This window comes from Balaenoptera borealis, assembly GCF_965194805.1.
Source record: "Balaenoptera borealis genome assembly, chromosome: 11".
Taxonomy (NCBI): domain Eukaryota; kingdom Metazoa; phylum Chordata; class Mammalia; order Artiodactyla; family Balaenopteridae; genus Balaenoptera; species Balaenoptera borealis.
The window spans coordinates 23,839,429-23,865,384 of record NC_138868.1 but is presented as its reverse complement, the minus strand read 5'-3'; the positions used below and the strand labels follow the sequence as shown (position 1 = coordinate 23,865,384).

The window sequence follows — 25,956 nt, the reverse complement described above, 5'->3', positions numbered from 1 at the left end:
GTTTTTTTTCCCGGTGGTCATGGAGGTGCTGAGCATTCTGTGTGTCAGAAATTTCCCTGATGTGACCAGGCCCTGATGCCAAGTGGATTATACACCAGGATCGCAGTATTCTGACTTACAGACCAAGAGAGGAAGGCAATAAGACTAGGATGTCAGGCCTTTGATAGTACTTCTCTGTCCCTCAGTTTTCTCATCAGTCATCTAGGGGCCATAGCACCCACTCTGTCTATATTAAGGATCAAATGCGATAACCTGCATGAATGATATAGTAAGATATGCAAATAAGAAATGTAAATGATATGCTCTATACCCTTCGAAAGTATAAGCATTAAACAAGCAAAACAGAACTGGATGATATAAAGTTGTCCTTTCATAATGTTATTTGTTAAGACATAATTGTGTTTGTAACCTGAGGTTCATGTATGAGTCATTTAAACAAATGTTTATCAGCAATAACAAAGGAAACAAGAAGATTACCCTTGATTCAGCACCTTTACAATTTACAGGGTGTACACAGACATCTCATTTCCTTATTCGAACAAACCTGAGAGGTGGTTTTGCTATCCCCATGTTACACAGATGAGGAAATTGAATGAGAGTAAGTGACCTGTCCAAGGTGGCCCAGCTAGAGCTAGGAGTGGCAAGAGTCAGGACTTGGAGTCAGGCCTTCTTGTTACACATCCTATGCCTTTGCTCTCATAGCTGCTTTTGTTCAAAACGTAACTCGTTCTCCTCCCTCTCCAGCATGCTTCTGACCTTGACTTCTCCTTCTCCATAAATGGCATCATCTTGTCTCAGGCCAATAACCTAAGAGTCATACTCAATATCTCTCTTTTCTTCACATTCCAAATCCAATTAATCAGCAAATTTTGTCAGATTTACCCTCAACTATACATCAAATCCAAGGACTTCTCACCTCCGCTCCCTCACTATACTGGTCTGGGCTACATAATTTCTCTCCAAGAATTCTACTGTCGTTCCCTCATTGCCACTCTTACTCATCCTTCCCCTCACTGTAACCCCTCCATTCCATTATTCACATAGATGCTAGAATGATCTTTTAGGATACAAAGGAAGTCATGTAACTATTCTATTTAGAATGCTCCAGTATGAATTATATCATGTCTGAAACTTGCTTCAGAGTAACCTGGGGGGAAGAGGACCTGTAAAGTCACACAAGATGAGCTTCCCACCATCCTCACATCTGCTGCTCACCCCATTGCTCACTCCAGCTATGCAGCTTTCTTACTCTCCTTCAGACAGAGGTCACATTCCTTCCTACTTCAGGGCCTTCGTGCTTGGGTTCCCTTCCGCCTGATGCTTATCCCCAGACCTTCACATGGCTCATTCTCTCACATTATCTAGGCCTCTGCTGAAATGTTGCCTCTTCAGACCTTCATTCCTTCCTTACCTGCTTTGGTTTTCTGCATATACTTGTCACTGCATGAAAATGTATTATGTATTTAACTTATTATTTTCTTTCTTCCCCACTAGAAAATAAATGTTATGAGGGTGAAAGCTTTGTCTTTTTCACCACTGTACTGTCAGTGCCTAGAACATTACAGGGACACAGTTAATTTTTGAATAAACAAATAGCTATGCAAAACCTGTTTTCAAAGTTGTAGAGAGAACCCTGGTTTGGAATAGGAAAACCTTAGATTCACTTGATTATATTCTCAGCCTGTCACCTTGTGCAGGTCATTTACCTGCAGCTGTTATTTGTGAATCTGCCTTTGTTATCCACCAACAGCCTGTGAGTTTCTGAATGGCAGCATCTGTACTTGATTTTTCTTTATCTCAGTAGTAGATGTAGCAAGTCTGTTACACTATTTGATAGCTATATACATGAGCAGTGCTTTGCTGTGTTCCAGACTTGGGAAATGACTGGCAAGGACTCCTGAATCCTTGGCTCTTCTTCAGATAATAATGATCATGGCCATAATAGCAAACACTGACTGAGGTCTTACTGTGTGCCAAGCACTTTTCTAAGGGTGTTACATGTCATGAGTTCATTTAATCCTTATAACAGCCCCATAGGGGTAGAGGCTGTTACTATCCCCATTTTCCAGATGAGGGAAATTAAACACAGAAAGACCAAATAATTTGCCCAAGGTCACATAGCCAGTAAATGATAGAGAGCCAGGGTTTGAACCAAAGCCATCTGGCTGTAGAGTCTGTATTCTTAGCCAGCTCTCTCTACTGCCTTCTCAAATCACCACGGTAGGCTTACACTGAGGTAGGTAGGTAGGTAGATAGATAGATAGATAGATAGGTAGATAGATAGATAATTTAGTAAATAAATATTAAAAAAATAAAAGTTCACCCATGTACACCTGCTCTAAAGAAGGGTTTTAATCTAAGTATTCCAGGCTAGTTTCTTTGCTCTTTTCACTTAAAGCTACACACATGCCCTGTCTGCTCTGTTTGAGCCTTCTGAGAAGGGTAGGGATGCAGCAGTGAGAGCTTTGGATGGAGCAAACTGCACTCAGGACTGTGGAGAGATTTGGGCAGTGCTCTTTCCCTGTCCTTGGCAAGTGATGGGCTGCAGAGGTGCTTTCATGTCAGTGGCCACCCTTTCAGCTGCAGGCTTGTGTGCCTTGTCCATGATGAGGTTGGAGAACAGCGGCCTGTCTGAGCCAGCAGTAGTGCAGGCTGCTTGCTGTCTGGAAAAGCAGGGTGCGAACTCAAATGTATCATCCTGAGATAGTTCCCAAAATAAACAGATTTTTTGTGCTGACTCTTGCTTTTCTAACTGAGGCCTGACTGTTTCCTCTTTCTTCTCTTAAAACAATCTTTCTAGAAGGCATTTCTCTTCCTCCCTGCGTTTGAGTGATAGGGCTGACATCTGGGAAGAAGGAAGTGATTTACTCCTTCAAAACTTATATCTCCATCAGACCTGAAAGTTGTTTAAAATTCAGTCTTTGCCTCTGGAGCTCTTGAGTCAAGGTGAGGAGTGCTTAAGCCAGCCTTCTGACTCCCTGAGAACTGGAAGTAAGAAGGGTGAGCTCTTGTCCTGAATGAACCATCATCAGTCAGTAAAGAAGTCTTTAGGAGGGAATCTTTGCCTGCAACCAGGGGGAAATGGCAGAGGATAGTCAGAAGATTATATGTGTGTACTACCCCATTATATATAAATAAAGGACTTGCACATCGTGGATTCTGGTATCTGAGGGGCATCCTGGAATCAATTCCCTGTAGATATCAAGGCATGATATCATATATGAAATAATCAGACAGCTTTAAGATAATATGTAATTAAAAACAATGTGTATTTTAGACTCCAGCAGTTTTAAGAGTTCTCAGAATTAGTGTGATGCACTGGTTAAAGAATATGGGCTTTGGGGTCAGAGGTTCTGGGTCTGAATTCCAGTCTCATCACCTACTAGCTATATAACCTTAGCCCTACTATTTAAATTCCTTAGGCCTTGCTTTTCTCATCTGCAATATGAAGATGATAATAGTATCTAAAATAAGATTACTGTGAGGATTAGTGAGATCATTCATTCATTCATTCAGTTAAAAAAAAAAAATCTTCTGAGTGCCTTCTTTGAGCAAGGCACTGTTCTAACTGCATGGGATACGTAAGTGCCCCTGAAATCTCAGTGACAACAACCACCACAAACATTTACTTCTCTCACATACTGCCTGTCCACTGCGGATCAGCTTTAGCTCTGCTCCCTTCTCCTTCATGCTAAGACCAAGGCTAAAGAGCAGCCCCTGCATGGGACATGCTGGCCAGGGGAAGAGAGCAGGGACAGAACGGTGCAACCCACCCCAGTGAGCAGGGGACCACTTTCGAGGCAAGTGAGAAGTGACTTCAGATCGAGAGAAGAGTCCTGAAGGTCCACAAGGTTAGAATATCGTTGCTGTGATTCACATGAAAGATCTTGAAGTTCTAGGCTTCTAGGCTTGGATTAGAACAGTAGCAGTGGGGAGAAAAGAATAGGTGGGGGAAACGGGGGTCTGGGGGCTGGAGAGGACTGAGTGAGTGGCTGTATTTGAGAAGTAAAAGAGAAAGGTAGAGCTAAATCAAGAGCACTGGCTTCCAAGCCTCGCTCTGCTGCTACTTAGTTATATAAACTCAGGCAAGTCATTGAACCTTTCTGGGCTTGAGTTTAACATTTATAAAATGAAAGACCTGAATTTGATGTGACCCCTGAGGTTCCCTCTAGCTCTATCCCTCTCTGGCGCTAAGGCTCCGGAGTCTTTGTCTTAGGAGACCACAGACTACTGGGAGTGATGCTAATGGGAGGAAAGATTGGCTTAGAGAGAAAGATGTTATAATGACTCCAGTTTGCATTTGTCTTCAGCCCATTGGGTTGTGTGCCTTTCCTCTTTGCTTTTGCTCGTAGGTCACTTTCTCCTTGAGTTTGCTGTGAATCCAAAAAGGAGATAGAATTTATTTTTCATCTCCAAAGTGGGGTCCTTGGGAACACATAGAGCCTTGAGGTCATGGGACTGATGTAGCCTTATGCACAACGTTTCTCCAGCATCTTTTGGTATCCTGGCATCTTTCTATGCTTCTTCCAGTGTATTTCATGTTATGATAATACCTTCACAATGTCAGCCTGGGTGTCTGAGGAGAAACCTTATCCTCACCCACCACATACCACATATGCACAGAATCAGAAATTTCTGCCACTCTTCCTCCCTCTCAAGGGCATGCTTCTGCCTCTCTTTTATCCTTTACTCACTCCTTCCCTTGGGAAGAGGATTAGCTTGTCTGATTGGTGAGAGTCTGGTAGTCATTTGGCTTCTCTTCTCTGTTGTGCAAGGTTAATGTGGTAACAGTCACTGCATTGAAAAAAACCACATGGCCGTATCTTTCTTTCTTCTCCTTTGCTTCTTGGATTACTTGATTCAGGCAGGATGGACCTTCCTTGCTCTTTGCTCTCCATTGCAATAAGCAGATTAGGAAGGAATTGTCTCTCCTGGACCCAGGTAGGTCTTTGTTCCTACTTCTCCATCAATGACTAGATGAGTAAATCAAGTTGCTCCTTCCCTGGGATTCAGATAACTTTAATTTAGTGGGAGAGGTGGCGGGAGGCACCTACTGTAGCCTCGAAATCTCCGCACTCTATCATTTGGGTCTCCACTAACAAAAGTAGTACCTTGATCATAGTTTAGCTCCTTAAGTCCCTGCTCTCCTTGTTTGAAAGTGGAGAATGCAGTGAACAAATGACACCATGGGTTCTTCAGCAGAACCCTTTCAACATCACCTCACACTTATTAATGGCTTCCTATCCCCCTCCCTCAGCTTTGCCAGTAGGAAAGTGTAGTTATTAAAGAGGTGAGTGTTTCACCGTGCATCATAAGAAGTAGTTTACAAAGCTGAGTTGCCAACAACCCGTGTCTGCTTGTCCCATAAACTTTGTTTCCAGGAAACTCAGTCCACCTCTATATCCTGGCATTTTAACCACTTCAGGCAAAATGCTGGGTTCAGCACTTTTTTCATGTCATTTTAGTTAAATGATTACTTTGAATTTTCAGTATTAAATTAATGGTACAGTCTGAGCTCACCAAAGATGAGAGCTGTACTTAACAGTTTGAGGTGTTTAACCTCCTTCCCATCCCCAACTCCATGCAGTGTTTTGCAGTGCAACTTTTCAGCAGGTATTTAAATTCTGACATGTTCTTGGTACTTTTTTTGAAACTAAAATTATAGGCTAACTCAGTTGAAATGGTTAAACACAATTTGTGTGTGTAGTTGTAACCCCAGTTGATTTGTTACAAAAAATTTTTAATCTTAATTACTGTTTCCAGGAAGTCTCCCATGAGGCAGAGTTAATGAGCCTTGATTTATTCCACCAGCTTGTAAGTCAGACACTGTGCGAGGCACAACAGGGTTAAAGAATGAGCCATGGGCCCTGCCCTCAAAGCACTTGTAGTCCGATTGAGAAATGAGCAAAGAATTATAATATACCAGTATGAGAACCCACGTAGAGAGATGTGTTAAGTGCAATGGGAAGCAGAATAAAAAGTAACTAATTCTTCCTAGGGAATCAGAGAAGATTTCACAGTTGTTGAACCATTTGAACCAGTGCCCTGAACAGAGCTATACAACAGTAAGTTGATTGATGGCAGGTGGAGAATGGACATCATAATTGTACGCTCTGTGAGTAACAAGGGAATTTTGAACTATGGTTCGCGAGGGGAAAGTATGTACTGTATCACTGTTTAGTCCTCAGCATTGTGCTTTATTTTATAAGAGAGCTTTGCCAACACTTATCCTTTTCGTTCTAAAAAGAGTATAGATACCTAAAAAGAGTATAGATATAATGGAAATAAACTTGGAGTATTTTGAGGCAGCCATAATTTAGAGTCTTCTCAACTTTGAAGACTCATTCATTCATTCATTCATTCTCTCCTTCTCTTTCTGTATGATCTAAAAGAAAGACATTTAAGTTTTTTTTAACCACTTCTTACTCTTGTAGTTGTTCTGTGATGTAACTATGGCTCCTGTTTCTTATTGTATTAATCAGAGACTATTTGATTGTAAGGAACAGAAATCCACCCACGCTAGCTCAGATAACACAGTGGGGTATGGAAAGGACATGGTGCATTTCACAGGACCCAATCAAAGGAAGTATTTCTGTACCTGATGGGCATAGGCGTGGGAATTGGTCAAGACCAGAAGTTGCTCTCTCAGTCTCTGTTCTTTCTTTGTCTCTTTCTCCTTCCTGCTTTACTCTCCACCCCGCAGAGCAGCATCCTCTGCTTTCCTTGTAATTTCAGCTTGTCCTGGCAGCACTTTGTCCCCTGCTATATAGCAGTTTTCTGATGCAGGATTCAACATTGCCTCACCACAGTCCCAAGAGAAAGTATAGCCAATTCATGTCTATTAATTAGCTGCCCTTGAGTTAGGTGGTCATGCCTGTGTAGTCAGTTACTGTAGGAAAGGTTGGGGGGCAGGGAGGCGGAGGAGTCATGTGGTTTGTAGGGCTTCTCTTCTCCCAGGTGGGGGCAGGACAGGAGGGTAAATTGGAAAAGGTAAGCACAATTGAACAATATTCTGCTCTGCCGCCCTTACAGAGGCAAACTAGTGTGTGATCTAAGATGACAATTTAGTTTTTCTTAGCACAGTTTTTTATAGTTAGACAACAGAGTGCCCCTAAGTGCCTGTATCTCTTGTCCATCCCAGAACAAGTTCCATTTCTTATACACCTGGCATTTCACAGATAAGCAGAATAGCGCTCACTCAGCTAGCACGTGGCTCCTAACGGCACCTCTGTTTCTCATTTGCTGTGGCCTCTTATAGGTCGGGTATATGAGAAGAACCATGAATTTGAGGTCACTGGAGTTACTTCCGTCTCTTGCTAATTTGGTGTCCATAAACTAGTTCCAACTTCTTAGAACCTGTTTTCTGATTCACAAAATGGGGCTGACTTGTGGCTCCCCAGCCTGGGTGCTTGTGAGGAGCACATGGTGAATGTGTGTTGAATGATTTTGTGAGAATGATTTTGTGAATAATAAAGCACTGTAGTGATGAGTTCAGTTATTAATACATATGTTAGTGGTGGCAACAAAGATGCAGTTTTTTTGTTATTTAGCAAGAGGTACTAAGGCGTAGACCCTCTGGCATCTGCTCACCTAAGGCAAGACTCATAAACACACCAAGTTTCTGGTTCTCCAGCTCTAATTTCGGGCTGTCATCAAGCACTTGGAGTTCCTTGGATGAAAGGTGTAATAGAAGGTCATAGGTGTGCTGCTCCTCCATCAGTGTGCATGTCATCATAGCTCCTGCTCATGATAGATGACCTTTTGTTTTGTTCATTTGTGAGCTGGAACTATTGTAATCATCATAATGGTATTAAGTGGGCTGTTACCTGGGATGCTTCTTTTAATTAGATGGTGATGGTAAGAGAAAAACATGGATCACAAATTATTCCCATTTTTCAAATAAGTAAAAGATGCTAAATAATTTATTGACCTTCACTCAGCTACTAAGTTGAAGAGCTAGGATTCAACCCAATTCTGTTTGACTCCAGTTCCCACGTTTTCCCACTATGCCTCACTGCCACCAGATCTTAGAAATCTACATGTTTAATTTCTAACTGGGCTCTTCAGACCCCAGAAGGATCTATGAAGATAGAAATAAAAGTCTATGAACTATTTTCAATATTTCAAAACTTGTAGTGGGAAATCTTACATTTAACTGCAACAGGGCAGAGTTATGTTAGCTGTTTTCCCCCCATGGTGACCTAATTTGTCAGTTATTGATTATTTAATTCATGCAAGAAAACTAATTAAATATTCAAAAATGTTGTATGTTAGAGTTTCAAATTCTGAAGCCTTTGGAGGGTACATGGGGATCCTTGGTGATGAAAAGATTATGAAATATAGTCTAATTCAAAAACCACAAACTGATGGGTCATCAGCCAAATCTAGCCTAAGGATATGTTTTGTTTACCTCATAAAGTATTTTTTTCAATTTTTGAATTACTTACCAGCATTTAAAAATTGAAAGATTTCACATCAAAACGCAGATTTTTTTCAGCTTCTTTTGGCAATTCAAAATTTCTGGCAATACTGGATCTATGTTTACCCATGACATTGACCAGCTGGCTCCTTAGATGGGGTATGTACTTTGCAATTTACCAGACTCCACCTGGCCCAATTTATTCACTTCATTCATTCATATTACCTGCTAGGCCCCTGTAAGCATTTGAGTCTCTAATGCCCAGGCTAATCCAGTCTCCTCATTTTGTTGCTTGGTTATAGAGTAAAACCCATTCTCTAGCTATAATCACTCACACATTTTATACCCTGTACAGTTTTGTGTCTTGGGCTTCTTCTTTCATGCAAACTTGTCTATTTGGCTCTACTACATCTTTGCAAACAGGAGCGACATTCTCATTATTGTTTAAGGGGGTGGGAATGCAAAGAAGAATAAGATGGAGTGCCTACCGTGAGAAAGGTCATGTAGTCTAGCCTTGTTTCTTTTTAATTCATGAATGTATCTAGGACCCTGATAAGTAGTACCAAGTGCGTTTTCAAGACCTGCTTGCTAGAGTATTGTGAAACAGAATGGGGTTGGTGTCAGAAAGACCTAGGTTAAAGTACTAGCCACCATTAATTGTCCACATAAGCAATTTATGTAAACTCCTCAGTTTCAGCTCTCTTGTCTGTAAAATGGGAATAATCATAATGCCCGTGGGGTGAAATGAAGATTGAATGACCTGATGCTTATAAGGGGTTTGGCACAGTGCTTAGCATTTAATAACTGCGAGGATATAGTAACTCTTACCACTAGGGCTAAACGTGCAGTTGGCACTCATTTCATGCATGTTGAATTAACGAATGGGTAGAATAAATTGAGTGTAAGGAATTAAATGTGTTCAAACAAGTAAATATCTATCAAAGAAGATGTCACCAGAAGTGTCTCTAGCAGGCCTGGAGACCACAAATTTTTGATGGCTTTGAATGTCTGATTTTGATGAGACTACAAGAAGCACACGTTGTGGCAGGATCAGCGCCCAAAGCTCTTGAAAACAGATGTATAAGCTTACCTCTGTGAAATAACGTCAGCCTCAGTTTAATGTAAGTTGATGTAAGGTTGAGAGGAGAGGAATAAATTTCTAATAATCTTTCAAAGTAAACTCATGCTCAGTGTTTTGAGAATATACTCAGGACTTCAAAATTGGCCTGTGGGCTAACCTCCGTGATACAGCAGGTTGACGTTATCTCCGTGAAGAATCGTCGCGGTTGCTAAGGTGACTGCTAGAATGGGAAAAAGCATTAGACCACTTTCCCGGGGCTCCTGGACTCCTTCCTCCTTTTACAGCCTTAAGGGACAGGCAGAGGGGAGCTAACTTATTTACTATGTGCCATCGCTGTCTCATTTAATTGTTACACTGATCTTCTGAAACAATTTACCATTCAGATGACAAAACTGAAGCTCAGAGAGAGTAAGGGACATGTTCCAATTAGTCAAGTGGCAGAACCAGAACTCTAGCTCTTTCCGTAACTCCACATAGCCTCCCAAAGCTTACCTCACCACCTCTAAGGATTCATGATAGCCCTCAACCCCATCTTCATCCTCACTCCCAAAGGGAAACTCAAGTAAAGGGCAGCAAAATGGATTCACTGAGTGAATACACACTGCGCATTTTCTTCTTATTCATTTTCAACACAGTTTATTAAGCACCTATATTATGCCAGACACAGCTCTTGTTGCTGAGGATACAGGGCGAACAAGACAGATGAGATCCCTTCTCTGGTGGAATTTAATTCAAGTGGGAAGAGATAGACAAAAAACTAGTAAACCACTAAATAAAATAATTTCAGATAGCAGTGTTAGAAAGGAAGTGAAACAGGGTGACTCCGTAGAAGGGAGCTGGGGAGAAGAAGCTGCTACAGATAAGGTGTTCAAAGAAGGGCTAAGGAGGTCACTTTTGAGCTGAAACCGAACTGAACAAAGGGGCCAGCCGAGCAAAAATGGGCATGGTGAGCATTAGAGGCAAAGGGAACGGGAGTTCAGACTTGAGGCTGGCCACTGGTGACTGTCACAGGGAGACCACTTCACCTTCTAGACTTTTTAAAAATGTAATGTGCCTAATAATAGAACATGTTTCTGATTTATAATCTGAATCATAATATTGCATTTTTCTGGATATTTTGCAATGGGATTAGTAATGTTACTTCAAGAAGGCTGTGATCTATGCAAGTAATGGAGACAAGCTGGCTTTATTGGAAGAGAGAGGACACGAGAGTTTACATCTGTTTCCTGCTGGAGAACCACATACTTTAGGCTCAGCCTGAGGACCTGCACACTGTGCATTCAAGGATGGTAAGGACATGGATATGGCAGAGACAGCAGGACGCCTCCAGAAGCCCCAGTCACACAGACAGAACTCAAGACACCTAGGAAGGGAGCTGCTGGACGGTGTGAACATTTATTTTGGTGCCAAATAACATTTATTCCCAGGATGTCTTTGGTTATCACAAGGGTAAATTCTAAAACAAGGAAGGAAATAAAATTAGTTTTGTGTAGATAAGTATGGACTCAATAAATACACAGCAGAAAATAATTTAGGAGGCTGGAATAAGGGAATGTCATGAAGTCAAAACAAGGATCAAGTGGAATGACTGAAAACGGTAAATCACTGTCTAGACCTATGCTTTCCCAACCTAGATACCCTGAAAGTAATAATAGGAATTAGAAAGCTATTTGAAGTGTTTCAAAAATACGAATGGATACCAAGGCTACACAGGCTATCATTTACCTCATGCCCTTTCACGTCATTCTTTCGTTGGTTTATTCAGTATTTCAGCAAATCCTTAATGAGTTATCTACTGTGTGCCAGGTATTATGACAAGTGCTACGAAATTTTTTAAATGGCTAAAATAGGGATCCTTGCTGTTGAGACATTTTAAGCAACCGGTGAAGCAAAGAGACAAGTAAATGGATCATTACAAAGCAGTGTAACATGCACTGATAGGGGTGTTATGGAATGCTTTGAGAAGTCCAAAGGGTGGGAAAAATGTGAGGGCTAGGGTCTTGGAAACCTTCCTAGAAGAGATACTACTAAACCTATGCTTAAAGGATATATATAAATTAGCCAGACGGGTCCAAGAGAATGAACTTCTTGGCAGAGGGAAGATCGTGTACTTTATATATATAGGGCTTTTAATTCACCGGAGTACTTAATGCACTGTATCGGAATTGTGCTCAGCTTTGAGTAAGAGAGAACTCTGGTATCAGTAGCTTAAGCAAACAAAGGTTTATTTGTTTCACATAATAGGTGTGGAGGGAGGTGACTGCTGGCTTTGGTTCAGTGGCTAATGATGTCAGTACTGCCATGTGCCTCTGAGACTCCCTGGGCTTTTCCTTCGTGCTTGTTGCCTTATGATTGAAAAAGGACTGCAGCTTTGGGTGTCATATCCATGTTCAAGCATGGAGAAGGGGTCAGAAGAAGGGCCATGTCTGTATTAATCAGAAAAGTAAATGCTTTCCCAGCACACAGCCCCCGCCCACCACCGGAAGACTTATCCTTCTGTGTCAGGCTTGAACTGGGCTCCATCCATGTCCCCATCCCCCCACTGCAGTACAGGCTCGGTATGCACATATTTAACCCTTCCACACTCCAGAACAGAACGCAGCAGGGAGAGTGAGTTGAGAATGACTAAGTCAGCCAATCAATAGTATATGCCAAACATTCCATTTCACTTGCTCTTCATAATAAGCTCACACAGTAGGGAGAGCAGGTGTTATTAGCTCCACTTTGCAGAAGAAAAAACTTGGATTTGGAGATTCCGAGAGCTAGATGATGCCTGAAATCACAGAGCTGTGCATTTATTTCGTGATAACCAGAAGAAAAAGGAGAGCTAATGTTGATCATATGCTTATTACCCACCAGAGTAGCTGAGCACTTTACATATGCTCTCTCATATCCTCCTCATGCAGTCCTGTGAGGTAGCTCTCCTCCTTTTATGAGTGAGCAGTCTGGATATTGACGTAACTAAGGGGATATTGACATGACTTGCCCAGGATCACACAGCTGGCGTATAGCAGAGCCAGGATTCAAACCTCAGTTCTCCAGAATGTCAGCCAGATGCCCTTCTTGCCTCTCCTACCTTTAAACTATCATAACTCTCTTCCTGTGAATCCGGTGAATGTGCCGTCTCACTGACATTGCCCAGAGCCCTCGAAGCTGCCTCCTCCCCCGTGCCCCTCTTACTCCTTTTATTTGACCCACTCCTGTCTCTTCATTATTGCTTTTATGGGCACAGAATCCAGCAACACATTATTTCAAATGTCCTGCCATTAGGAATGCATTTCCTGTCATTGTAATAGCACCGACCATAATGAATACATTTGGTATCTGTGTAGATGTCACTGGTGTTTTCAATGCTCCATTCTAATTTATGTTGGAACATGAATACTTAAAAGTATTGCCCAGGCTCCCATTACTCCAGGGAAAATGAGGGATGCCCTGTGTGTGTGCATATGTTTTTGCATTCATGCAGCAGATAGGATGTTTGGGTCAGAATGAATTGTGCGCCAGAAGTGGGAGTCAGGCCCTTTCCTGGAAGGGCACATTGGAAGTAATGTGCTGTGCACATCAGCAAACCTGCGCAAGCAGGTTTCCTTAGGAATAGAAGGGCGTACTTAATGGACACAAATTACAGTCAGATGTTGTTAGAACGGCAGAGGGAAAGCCTTGCTGATTGAGGGAACCAGGTTTGGGGGTACCCCAAGATCTTCTTGCCTTCATGTGCACAGCCAGCAAGGTTGATATGCTTGGTACCAGCAAATCACCCCAGCAGTCAGCCACACACGGTCCCAGCCTTTTTGACTTTGAGGGTAAATAGTGAGGCAGGCCAACCAGGGAGCAGAATGTGCTCAGTTCGGGGTTAGTTATGTGACCTGATCTTTATGATGAGAACCTGTCTGTGAAGTAGAGGGATGGTAAATAGTCACAGAGTCTGAAATGCCAGATTGTGGCAGAATGTAGCCCCTTCGTGCAGAGAGGCTGGGGTACTCAGCTATGCGAGAAACGGCCTCCCCTATGTTTGAAACAATATGTGGGCTGTAAGGTGCCAGACATTTAGCCTGCAGCCTGCAGGGGGTTCTTGGGGTGATATCTTTTTAGATATATCTATGACAAACATATCCTTTCCAAGGTTTGGAATCTCAGCCCTTAAAGGGTACCTGGAAGATAACCTGTGAGGCCCAATATTGTGAGCCCTCATTCGAAAGTTCTAGAAATTAAAAAGGAGGTGATGTGGTGGTTTACAGAATGTAAGAGTATCCTAAATTTCTGTAAAATTCTACATTTTTATACCACACCTATTCCAGCTAAGTTTTTTAGATATGCAGGAGTTGCCCATTAATAAAAATTGGCTACTCAGTTTAGGATTACTGACTCAGTGATTGCAAGGCAAATTAAAGGAGTAGAGGTTGCAAACTGAATTTAGAATGGGTATGGGTGTGTGCGTGTGTGCTTGTGTGTTTGTACACACATTTGCAATATGCAATCCATTAGGGGGTCTGGAAATGTTTGGTTTTGCCTTTAACAAAAAAGGGCAAGCAGACTCTAAAATTTTGCTTGGGGGAGAGCAAAATGTCTTTCTAGGTCTCTAAGTAATCTTAAATCTCACCAGCTTTTTATTGCTGAAAATCTGCTATCAAAAAACTAGGCTGTGGAATTTCAATGTCTGTCCTTCTCTGTTTCCTCTGAGTCTCTGGAGGCTTAATTTTTACATACTGCATCACCTGACTCTTCTGTCAATACCTGAAAGACAGACTTGAGAGAACTAGTTTCCCCAAATCTACCTACAGATATAAGCCCAGTTAAGACCAGTGCAATAACCTTAAAGAAGTTATTGTTCTTTCCTTCCTTCATGCCAAAAAGCTACTAGCACTTGTCCTATACTGAAAAGCCTACTATTTTACAGGAAGTTCTGTAGAACCAAATATACTGTTTGGGGGATTGGTTAAAACGCAAATCAATCTAGCTCTGAGTTGAATCTCTGAGTCCCAAATTCTCCATTCTTGCAAATTCAAATGACTGGAACGGCTTGCTGTATCCTCTAAAAGAAAAGCGGTAAAACAGTAAGAGAAAAATCGTTCACCATTTCCTCACGGGCAGTGATTTGAAGCACAGTTTACTTTTGCCCTGGGGCAGGGTTTAGTCTTGCTTCAAACCTAGAAAGCCTTTCTGAAAGGGGTGCAGAAATGATGCAGATAGAAGCTGTCTCCTGCAGCAGTGGCTTCAGGTTTCCATGGGCAGAGAGCAGAAGAAGATGCAGTTTACCACCAGAGCAGCTTTGAGTGCAGGAGATTAAAAACCACGAAGAACCTCTGGGTCTTTGTGCCCCTGTTGGGGTCAGAGTGAGGAGCAAGGGCGAGGACACAGTATCAGCCTGATTCTCCTTCAGTTCGCTGCTCCCTGCTCAATTAAGGTGGCTGGCAAGCCAGGGAACCAGCCTGAACTGCCCTCCCCAGGAGCTGCCCATCTTAAGAGAGTTCCTCTAGCAAATGTGCCTTCAGGGGACTATATAACTAGAAGCAAAGCCATTTGCATTAATTCATCCTACACGTGTCTTTCACCTCCTAAAGTGCTCAAGGTTCCTGCCATATGTGTGTATAGCATAAGTTTCTAGTCTCTAAATACCTGTGTTTATAGTCTGCTCTAAGATGACTGAACAGAAAGGGAAAGGACCAGCCCCAGAGACAATATGGCTCTCTTTCTTCAACTCAAGTTGTCTGTGCTTCCGCTGCCATTCTTTTGTTATAGTTGTTCTTAGGTATGAAACAAACTCAAGATTTTAAAAAAATTTTCAACAATAAACAGCATCTACTGAATGGGAACAAATTGATGCTAAACCTGTGTATTTTCCAAAATTGTTGATCTGAAATAAAACAGAAATTACAATAATAGCTGTCATTTGTAAAATATTTACCTTGTGCCAGATATAATATTAAGGATTTTAATAAGGTATCTTATTTAGTATTACATAGGTTTTATTAGACCCATTTTACAGATGAGGATACTAAACTCAGAGAGGAAAGTGACTTTCCCAAGGTTACCTTATCTGCTTATCTCAGAACCAGTCCTTCCCTTTTAGATGGTTATTGACACCTAGAGATTGAAGAAAGATTCCATCACAGAGACTCAGTTAGCCCACTTAAGACAGATAGGTTTATTCTTCCTTTAATCAGTGGACAGGAAAGGCCACTGTGCTCTACAGACCACCCACGCTAGCGCCTCATTAACCCAGGCATAACAACAGGTAGGTCAGAATGATGCAGACCTGGCAAGGAGTCACAGCCCAACATTTTTTTTGGTAGGAAGAATATTGGCTTTGCAATCAGACAAACCTGAACTCCAAACATGGTCGAGCCACTGACCTCTCTGAACCTCAGTTTCCACATCTGTAAAATGGGGAATCATAGTGTCTTCTTCACAAAAATGCAGTCCAAATTGGATGAGAGACTATATGTTATAACGTACCTATTATAATACATGCTCACTGAATAATTTTTAAAAAATACATAGTTGCTTAAAATGTCATTTTACTCTGTATTAGCAAAAGGTTTCCCAGGCACCCTGAACTGTTTTGGCTCCAGCAGGAGAGTGGTTGAAAGATACAATGTTCTGTAGTTTTCCTAAGGAAGCCCCATTCTTTAGAACCAATTTTGCTTTTTATGGCCTGTTTTTCCCTCCAAGGCAGGAGGTGGGCTGATGCTTTCCCTTCTGCCCTCCCTATGCTATACCTCCCCAAAGTATTCTCTCATCTCCCTCTTGTGATTTCCTTAAGTGTGTTTAATGGTTGCTTGACGCTAGAAAGATACTCCCAGCAGGCACACAGTTTGTAATCACTGCTTGCTGCTTGGTGTGAACTTGTGGCTGGCCTCTGGGAAAGCAGTGGGGGCTAGAGGAGGGGGCCAGGCTCTGCTCCAGCAAAGCGAGGATGACGGGTCCCAGAGCAACTGGCAGGCAGCTGGGGGAGCGGCTCCAAAGAGTCCTCGCACACCTTTTGCCTCCTCTGTCCCGTAGGGAAGTATAAGCAGTAGAGGATTATGGGACGGGTAAACTTCCACATTCTTAAACACCACCAACCCAAAACAAAATGAAAGCAAAGATAATGAACACAGGGCAGCTTGAAGTACATTTCTTCAGCGTCTGTGTTATCACTGTGAGAGGCGTGCAGTGCCCTTAGGAGTATCCTGCCTACGCTGGAGCCCACCAGCCATTATCCCACGGCCTGACCCCCGACCCCAGCGCGTCTAGACGGCCTCCCACTTTTTTTAACCTTCTAATTCCGACTGTCTTCACCAAGGGGAAGGTGATTGACGTACAGGAAATGGAGGAAAAATGCAAAGCCCTTATCTTCATTTCACAAGTCTTAAACACAAAACTGCTCACCTGAGTCGTGATAAGTCGCAGTACATGCCTTTGAGGGGCTGCTCGCTGTCCAGAGGAGAAGAAGGCAAGCCTCACACCAGGTTACTGGCACCCCAAGAGATGCCTGTGGTGGCGGGGATCAATGCCAGGGAAACGGATTTCACATTAAGTGCTTCGCGCCCAGTCTCATGTGACTTCCTCGAACCTTTCAGGCGCTTTGCCCCGAACCACACAGCCAGGACCGCCTTCCGGTGCCCATCATGTTCACAGCCTCCCTCCTGAATGCTTCAGTCCTGCCCACCTTGCATTCTACTTCCTAGCCTTCCTGGACCTTCTGAAGGTTGGACTTTGTAATGAATGATCCTGCTTACGGACGTGGCTCACTGCTCCAGCTGCCACTCTGCCCCTCTAGCCTTGCCTCCGTGGCAGTTTTCATGCATATTCTCTTAAGGTTGCTTCTATCTCACCTGGTCTCACCAGCCCTCAGGATCCTGCATTTCTACCGCTCCCCCATGAATAGTATAATCGCTAAGTTTCCCTGGGCCCTACAGGCAGGACCCAGACTCTGAGAGTCTGAGGGGGAATGATAAGTAGTCTCTGTAGGCTGGAGGGTCACCACACCCTCATGAAAGACGTAGACTTGAAGGCTGGTATGATTGGAGTAGGGAAAGAGACAGGATATCGATATTCCAGGCTGGAGCAAGAGAGGTCCTTGTTATGACTTGTTAGCAGCTGTTAAAACCGTCAGTGTGAAGGAGAAGTTTAGAAGTGGAGCTGCCACAGAGATTTAAGGATTATCTGTGGATTTCAATGCTATTACTGTTCTTTACCAGAGGAGAGGGGAGGAGGGAGTTGGAATGAAAGAGAAAAAATAAAGCCTCTGGTATGGAGTTATGTCAGATTCATGGAGTTATTCTACTTTCCTCCTCCAGACGATTTTTACATTCTTGTGCTAGGCCTCATCTGAGAGTCTCATTTTGACCCCTAGCAAGAGTGCCCTTTACAGCCACATTGTGACCATTCATGCCATTTAAAATGAGTAAAAGCCGAGTGGGTGATCATATTGTCTTTCTTATAGACCAGTGGTTCCGGCCTTGGTCCGCACATCTAACCCCATTTTCAGAGCCCATCCTCATCAGTGGGCAAGAAGAGGCATCTGAGTACCCGCCAGAATCCTTCATCCCACCAGGCTCTGAGCAGAAATCAGACTTAGATCATAACAACAATAACAAAATGGTAATTAATGTGAGGTAAAGGACGTGTTAACTAACCTTATTGTGGTAAACATTTCACAATATACACATGTATCAAATCATCACATTATATACCTTAAATTACACAATGTGATATGTCAGTGATATCTGAGTGAAGCTGGTGAAATAAAAAAGAAATCAGACTTCAGAGAGATTGGAGAAGCACTTTGAGAAGGAATAGAGCTTTCTCTTTCCCGCTGAACATAAAACAGGTAGTTCCATAGGCTTTTCTTAAACTCTTATATACAGAATTACCATCTTCTTTTTAACTTCTTTCTTTTTCCTTTTGTATAGATTTCAGCCAAGGGCCCTAAAAATAATTTTTAGGGAGGAGTGGCTTTATAGTCTCACAGCAAATGTTTTTTAATTTAAAAACAACCCCTAAAGGAATTCTCGCATCTTTTCCCCAAAGTGGTGAGCTGAAATATTTATTTTGTTGTCATTCCCCGCCCCCTGTCCCTACGACCCGTCTGTGCTGGGCTGGGTGGGGACCCTGTGCCGTGTTTTAAGTAGTGAGCGGGGGAGTGGGTGGGAAAAGAAAAAGATCTATGCACTTTTTGTTAACTTCTCATGCTGGTGTAGAAGAGCCATCTGATATGCTTACTGTCGTGTATAAACTTTAATTCTGATTGGGACTTTGAATGTGGAGCCTGAGAGAGGATCTAATCCAGGCAAGAAGAAGGGAACCGAGCCACATGTGGGGAAAGTTGGGTACGTGCAGGCACTGTCTTGCGCACCATTTCATGACAAGAGCGGTCCCTTGATGAGCATTTACCACGTGCCGTATGCTCTTACATTCATGAAGAACCTGTGAGCCATGGACCCTGTTTTACAGATGAGGAAACTGAGGCGGTGGAGTAAGTTTTGTCCAGGGGGACGCAGGTAATAAGTGGAAGGACTGGATTCAAACCTTGGTTTCTCTGTGCTCTTCCTGCGCCTCTCAGTCTTAAAGCCAGGGTTGAGAGTCTGGCAGCAGGGAGCCATCTAGATTGCTGGCAGACGCCCCTCAACTACGCAGGCCTAGAGGGTGACTGGGCCTTACTCGATACCAAGGGGAACATCCCCCTGGTGCCTGGTGGGGTGTTTGGATTGTCTGCTCTGGCTGAGCCCTATAACTGGGCCAGTTGAGAACAGTCGCTTTCTGGGTATTATAAATAAATCTTAATGACATCTGATTTATGTTGAGACTGAGCCATAAACAGGTTCTTCTGCAGATGCATGAAACAGGTCTGAAGTGGTAGGATTATGTCATTGGAGTGTCACAGCAGAGCTGGCTTCAGGAAAACCTAGGAGGAAGGCAGAATGTGTCTTTAATAATCTTTATCTGCTTCCTTCATTAGACTGTACTTATACCCTAGTCCTGGTCCTTTAAAGAGTATTACTTCTTTTTCCCCAGCAAAACTTAACCATCCATCTTAACCCATCAGCTTTTGAGATGACAGCTGACTCACCCAGAAACTCATCTGTGCTCAAGTGGCTTATGGTGATCCCATGGCCTACCCTTGTCTTGTAATATCTACTGATTTTTAACTCTGGGAGCTCAGCCAAAAGTGCAGTACCTTAGACTAAAGGAACGACTTTGATACGGTCTTTAGACTCACAGACTTATGCAGAGATCTTTTGAACGTGACAAAGGCTGGAATGCTTTCTGCATGATGCCGTGTTGGGTATCTATGATTTCCTCCATTGCCTAGGGCAGCCCTTTGAGTCAGAGCAGTGGGCTTTGTTCAGTCTTGTGATTGGGCAATGGCATGCAAAAGGATGTAGACCTGTAGTGTTCAGTTCCTCTTTTCTCACTTTGCTTTGGCTCTCCCGCTTGGTGTATTCATGTGTTTTGGGTCGTCTTCCTCTCTTCTGGCCAGACTAGTGCTCTCTCTCTCATCTGGCAGCACTAACCTGGAGTCCAAGGAGAGCCTCTGGTAAGGCTGGCTGAATGCACAGTGGATGTGATGTTCGTCTCTTTGGCTGTCTGCATTAAGCAGCCTTCCTCCCAGCAGGGGCAGATTCCTACAGTCCAGACCTGTTGGCTGTGTTACAAGCTTTTGGAATATTGGGGGTGGAGATGGCTTCCTTAATTTCTCCATTTCCTGGGGAGACTCATGACAAGAGCATTTACTGCAAGGGCAGGGATAGGACAGAGTAGTAAACAGGCAGGCAGCCGGGGCTCTATCTGAATGGTTCCCTTACACAAACATCTCCTCTGCAGTTACACTCATCTCAGAGAAAATGTGCTGGCAGAGATGCCCGAGTTATTAACTTGGCACAAGAAACCTCCTTGTAGTTTCCTGTTTCCCTATGACAGGGCCCTCTCATGTCCCCAGCATGGGCCTTAGACTCTTGGACAAGTGAGTATGGCTTTGACAAAGAGGGCTCTGCTTGGGAGCAAGAGTCCGTTCACTCGAGACCCCCAGCATCATACGCTGGCACCTGCATTCCTCTTCTAGGCTGAGTCTCAGACTTGTGCTGATGATGTAGTCACATTTGAGCAGCCTGACACCTGCCTTCCCCTGACACAGGATTTATTTTGAGTTACCACTGGGGGTTTGGTTTCCCCCCTTGAAACATCCGTTTGTGCTGCCTTGGGTAGTGTCACACAGACGTCAGGCTGAACGTTTCCAGCATAGCCCGTGTTCACATCATGGAGTGTTAGCAATGTGTTAGGTGCCTTATGGGGCCCTGCCACATTCCTCGTCTCCTGTTCTTTCCCATCCACACCCCCCAACCCCATCTTCTTAGGAGACACTTTAAGCACGACCCATGAAGATAAGCATTAGGAGCTGCTGATGAGATACTTCTTCTCTCAGTGTACCCTCTCACACTTTATCTGTAGCCTGAGTTTTCACAGCTCTCTGCACATGCCAAGCTGTTTCACATCTTCAAGAGTTTTTTCAAGCTGTCCCTTCCACCTGGCATGCCCTTCTTCTGGCCCTGTAGTCTTCCTGGAAAATACCGATCCATCTATCAACATTAAGTGATACTCTTTTCTGACTCCATAGGTGGAATTTACCACTTCTTCCTTTGCTCATAGCACGTAGGCTCCATTCTTTGCCAGACTGTGAGCTCCTATCTGATTCCCCTCTGCGTGCCCCTCACTGGCGTTTAGTAGGGACTCAGCCACTGTGAGGTGAGAGGAGCAGCTGACCTCAGGATGAAGTAATATAACAACAATTGAATTTTGGTTGAGTGTTCATTACTTGTTAGTAAGTATGCTAAATATTTTGCATCCATTATCTCATTTAATACTTATCAACTCTGAGCGGTAGATCCTGATAGTTTCCCCTTCCTGAGTTGCCCCCCAACACACACGCACCCACCATTTTCTATCTCAGCATCCTGCTTTGTTTTCCTCATAGTGCTTTCCACTATCTGAAATTATTAATTTGTTTACTCCCTTATTAGTTGCCTTCTTTACTAGAAATTAAACTTCATGAGAACCAGACTTTGTCAGTCTGGCTTGCTACTATAACGCCAGCACCTGTTGCAGTACCTAATATATTGTGAGTACTCTATAAACATTTGTTCACTGAGAGAGCGAATGAATGACTCCCTGCGTCACAGGTAAGAGGCTGAGACTTAGGGAGGTTGAAATGCTTTGCTATAGTCAACGCAGCTCAGAGGGCTGGGGTGGGAATTCTGGTCCTTCCCCCAAGTGGACGATCCTCGCATGCTGTGCTCCTCCGTTAGGCGCTCTCCTAGCAGGCAGGTCTTAGCGCTCCTAGGAGGAAGGTCTGCTTTCCTGCTGCACCCACTTTCTTCCCTGAAGGTCAGCCTTCCCCAGCTTTCACTTCACCAGCTAAATCCCTTCTAGGCCAAGGCAGGTAGTGAGAGATGCTGTGTGCCAGCCGCCGGATGTGTCCTAAATGCCAGGCATGTTGTTAAACACTCGGGATAAAATGGTCAGTGAGAAACAGACTCGGCCTCCAAGGAGTTCAAGTGGCAAAGACTGACATTTACAATACCGCCACGCGAAGGCATGCTGAGTCCCTGAACCGCCTGGAGGGCTGCAAGGGCAAAGCAGGCATCTACCAGACCACCCTCATCACCGGTTCCCTGAAGGCAGACAAGGAGGCATTATCTCAACTTAACGCCAATTTTATTCTCTAGTTCGGTGCAGTGAAAATCAGCTGAGGCCTTGAAAGATATTTTCTATGCAACCTAATTAAATGAGTGAGACCTGGGTGCCTGTCACCTCAGGACAAATGAAATTGAAATTGAAACTGATGTCTGACCCAGAGAGACTCCGTTCAGGGGATGGTGACTTGGTGGCAGACCCTTTTGCATGACTCTGTTTGCTGGAGCTCACAAGAACCGAGGTGAGAATCGGAGGGAAATGGCTAACTTGCAGCCAGGTTGCTATAGGAAAGTCACAGACTGGCTGTGGTTGAAAAAACTGAAAACATCTGGCTGTACCTTTCTTTAAAAGAGACTATTGGGCATTACCAGTGACCTGGCTGGATAAATGCAGCCAAGCTGGCTTCACAAGTCCCCTCCTAGCTGCCTTCACTCAGCATTGAGTCCCCCATCCATGGTTAAAAACAAGGGCCAGGCCTTCTAGTTCCAGCTCTGCCAGCTGTGGAACTTGGGATGTTATTCATTTCTCTACTCCTCACTTCTTTCATCTGTAAAATAGAGTGGTAATGCTATTATACAGGGTTATTATTATGAAAACTGAATGTGAGAATGTTGGCGAAGTGATTAGTTCAGGGCCTAGTAAATAATAGTAGCATCCATTTAGCGAGTACTTATAGGTGTCATTATCTTCATTTTACAGACATGGAAACTTTAGTTTAAAGAGGCCTCTCGCTCAAGGTCATACTGCTGATGTGTACTGGAATGAGGTTTGAAGCCATGTCTCTGATTCTTAGTTGTGTGCTTTTCCACTATCCGTTGCTACCACCACAATAACTAACACAGCTGTCCCACTCCTGGATCTGCACCTCAGCTGATGTTTCATCCAGAGGAAGGAAGAAGAGGAGCAGTGAATAAACATCCCTTTATTTCCATCTTGGCCTGGGTGGCTCTCTCCCTCCATAGACCATTAGGGTGAGGGGGCGGATGGTTGAAGTCTTGGGATCCCAGACTGCCTTGAGTCAGCTGGATTGTAGAGGGCTGGAAGTTGCCAAACGTGCAGCTGTTTTATAAGGAAGGTGAGAACATTTCCTCATGGAGGTGAATTGGTTCTTCAAGTTTCCTTGCTTGGGAAGGGCTGGACATGAACTTACTTATGCTTTGCCCTCAATGACACAGCATTCCTTGTCCATCAAACACACACATCCTTTACCAGTAAGGCTTAGTCATTTGTAAGAGTAATCATCGTTTATGATACAGCATTTAATCCACAGCTGGTACCCCCAGTGGTTATATGTGCCTGGTGGTTGCAGTGAGAGTTAGGAAATCAATGGAGCGTGGGCTTACCTATATAGTAAGCTGTCCAGGAGATTCCTGGGCAGTATCTCTGAGACCAACAAGTTGCCCACAGTTTGCCTGGGAAGACTTGGAATGTTTCTGGAACAATAATTCTTTGGGGGGCTGTTTTGATCATTCACTCAAAAAACCTGTGTTGAGGTTTCACTGGTGGCAGGCACATTATCAGGTACTAGTGATATAGCAGGGAACAAAATAGTTAAGGACCCTTACATCTCAAAACAATTTAGATAGTGATCAGTGCTGTGAAGACAATACAATAGTCTAATGTAATAGCACAGGGGTAGGGCGGATGGCTACTCTAGATTGCTTGGTCAGGGAAAGCCTCAGAGAAGGTGACATTGGGGCTGAGACCTAAGTGTTAAGGAGCCAGCATGCCAAGCTGTGACGGGAGAGCTTTCGAAACTTAACAGCAAATGCAAAAGCCTTAAGACAGGAACAAACTCTGCTTATTTGAGGGGCAGAGAGAGCCAGTGTGTCTGGCAAGTGGCATGAAATAGGTTAAAGAGATAGGCAGGGGCCAAATCATGTAGGGATTTGTGGGCCACGGGCTTTATTCTAAGGCTATAGGAAGCCATCGAAGGATTTTTAAGTGGAGCAGTGACATAATCTGTTGCACATTTTAAAAATATTACTCTGAATGCAGTTTGAAAGCTAAACAGTAGTGAAGTAAGAATAGAAGTAGGAAAACCAGTCGGAAGTCAACTGCAGCAGTTCAAGCAAGAGTTGGTGGTGGCAGTGGAGAAGAGGAATGGACAGACACAGGATAGAAGTGTGGTGGGAGTGGACTGAACTTGCTGGTGGACTCAGTGGGAGAGGGAGATGGTGCTTCTGAGGTTTTGAGCACAGTGGTTGGCACATATAAAGCACTCAATAAATTAATTATAGCTTTTGACCATTGTTATGAGCGAACGGCCTATTATCAAACACCAAGAGAACAGGCTTGAGAAGCAATCTTGAACCCATTCAAGTGACAGAATGGTGCCTATAGTGCATGTGTGACAGCGGTGTCAGCTCTTCTCTTTTGTTAATAAACGAGGGTTGCAGGTATGATGGTGTATTCAGGAACCAGGAACTCTGATTTTCAGTTAATCTCACCGCCATCAACTCACTGTATAACTTATAGCCTCTCTTAGCCTTGATTTCTTCATCTAACCATAAAATGTATTGAGCACTTTCTAGGTGCCCGGTACCATGCCAAGCTCTCTCTATATATATCCAGCACTCTCTCAATATATCAGTCCTCGTCTAATCCTCCAGTAACTCTTTCAGGTAGGTACTAAGTTGTCCTCCATTTCCAGGAAAGAACACTGAACTCAAAATCCCACAGCTAGCAAATGACAAAGCTGTGACTCAAACCTAGGTGTTCCTATCTCTTAAATCCACATTCATAACCCTCTGTGACATGAGAAGTAGGTTTTGAGAGTTGGTGTGCTTCCAATTTCCAACTTGCTACAACTTCTGGACCTCAATTTAAGGTCAGAATGGGCCTCAAAACTACTGAGAACTAATATGGGACACTTGAAAAAAAGCCTACTGTTCATTCAGAGATTAGAGATTAATGTCAAGAGTGTATTAATTGATTGATCTTTTCTCCTCTTGCTTTGGTAACTTCTAAGATACAGCAGCTGAGGCAACAGGAAATTTGAAGTCCAGCATTTTATTAAATCTTATGTTTAAGATTTCTGTGGAAGGAAACTGCTTGAGAGAGATTTGGTTTCCATTATTCACTTGCCAAGAAAAGATGAGGAAACTGGGTCGGGTGGATTTCCTGAAGGTGCAGGAAACAGGGAAGGTAAATCCTTGGACTGTTTTCTGCATCTCACTCCCCTACCCCCTGGAATTGCCTGGGCCCTAATAGAGGCTTTGAGAAGGGTTCCTTTCAGCCCTCACAACAGGAGGTCATCAGTTCTGTGAAATCCAGCAGCGGTGGGGAAGGGAAGGGAGGTTGGGGAAGGCCAACAGAAAGGCAGAGAAAAGGGAAAGCTTGCAGCCCCCATGGCATTTTCCTCTTGAAGTTCAACAGGAAACCAAATAATAACATAGAAGTTATTTCAGAGAGGAGAAACACACACACACACACACACACACACACATATCTCATCCTCACAGACACTTTGAAACTGCCAGACATTGGCAAGGATGTGGGGAAAATAGGCATTCTCATACCTGTATGAGTAATGATTGTAAATCAGTACAAGTTGATTTCTGGAGGGCAATTTAGCAGGAATATATCAAATCCTTTTAAAAATATTCAGTACATAGCCTTTGCTTGGAGAAATATCTGATTCTACGACTGCGGCAGAAAATATACAAGATGAGCCTGGAGCATTTTGTAGTGTCAGAAAGTAAAGGAGTGCTCCCCCCAAACCTCAAAACAACCCTTACATTGGTGAGGGTATGTCAGGGGCCACAGGAGTGGACTA

At 43.5% G+C, this 25,956-nt stretch overlaps 1 protein-coding gene across 5 annotated transcripts in view; it reads left to right on the top strand.

The window, feature by feature from the left end:
* The window catches only part of TRIM44 (tripartite motif containing 44), a 119,828-nt gene that overhangs the window by 75,099 nt on the left and 18,773 nt on the right, over positions 1-25,956 (top strand). Inside the window, exon 5 of one of the 5 annotated variants that reach the window (XM_082343821.1) lies at positions 5,999-6,115. The exons of 3 other annotated variants lie outside the window; for them this stretch is intronic. In XM_082343821.1, the coding sequence (XP_082199947.1) occupies positions 5,999-6,074 (76 nt within the window). In that variant the 3' untranslated portion in view covers positions 6,075-6,115. The remainder of the gene's footprint in view (positions 1-5,998; positions 6,116-25,956) is intronic. One more of the 5 variants, XM_082343820.1, reaches the window with a different exon arrangement.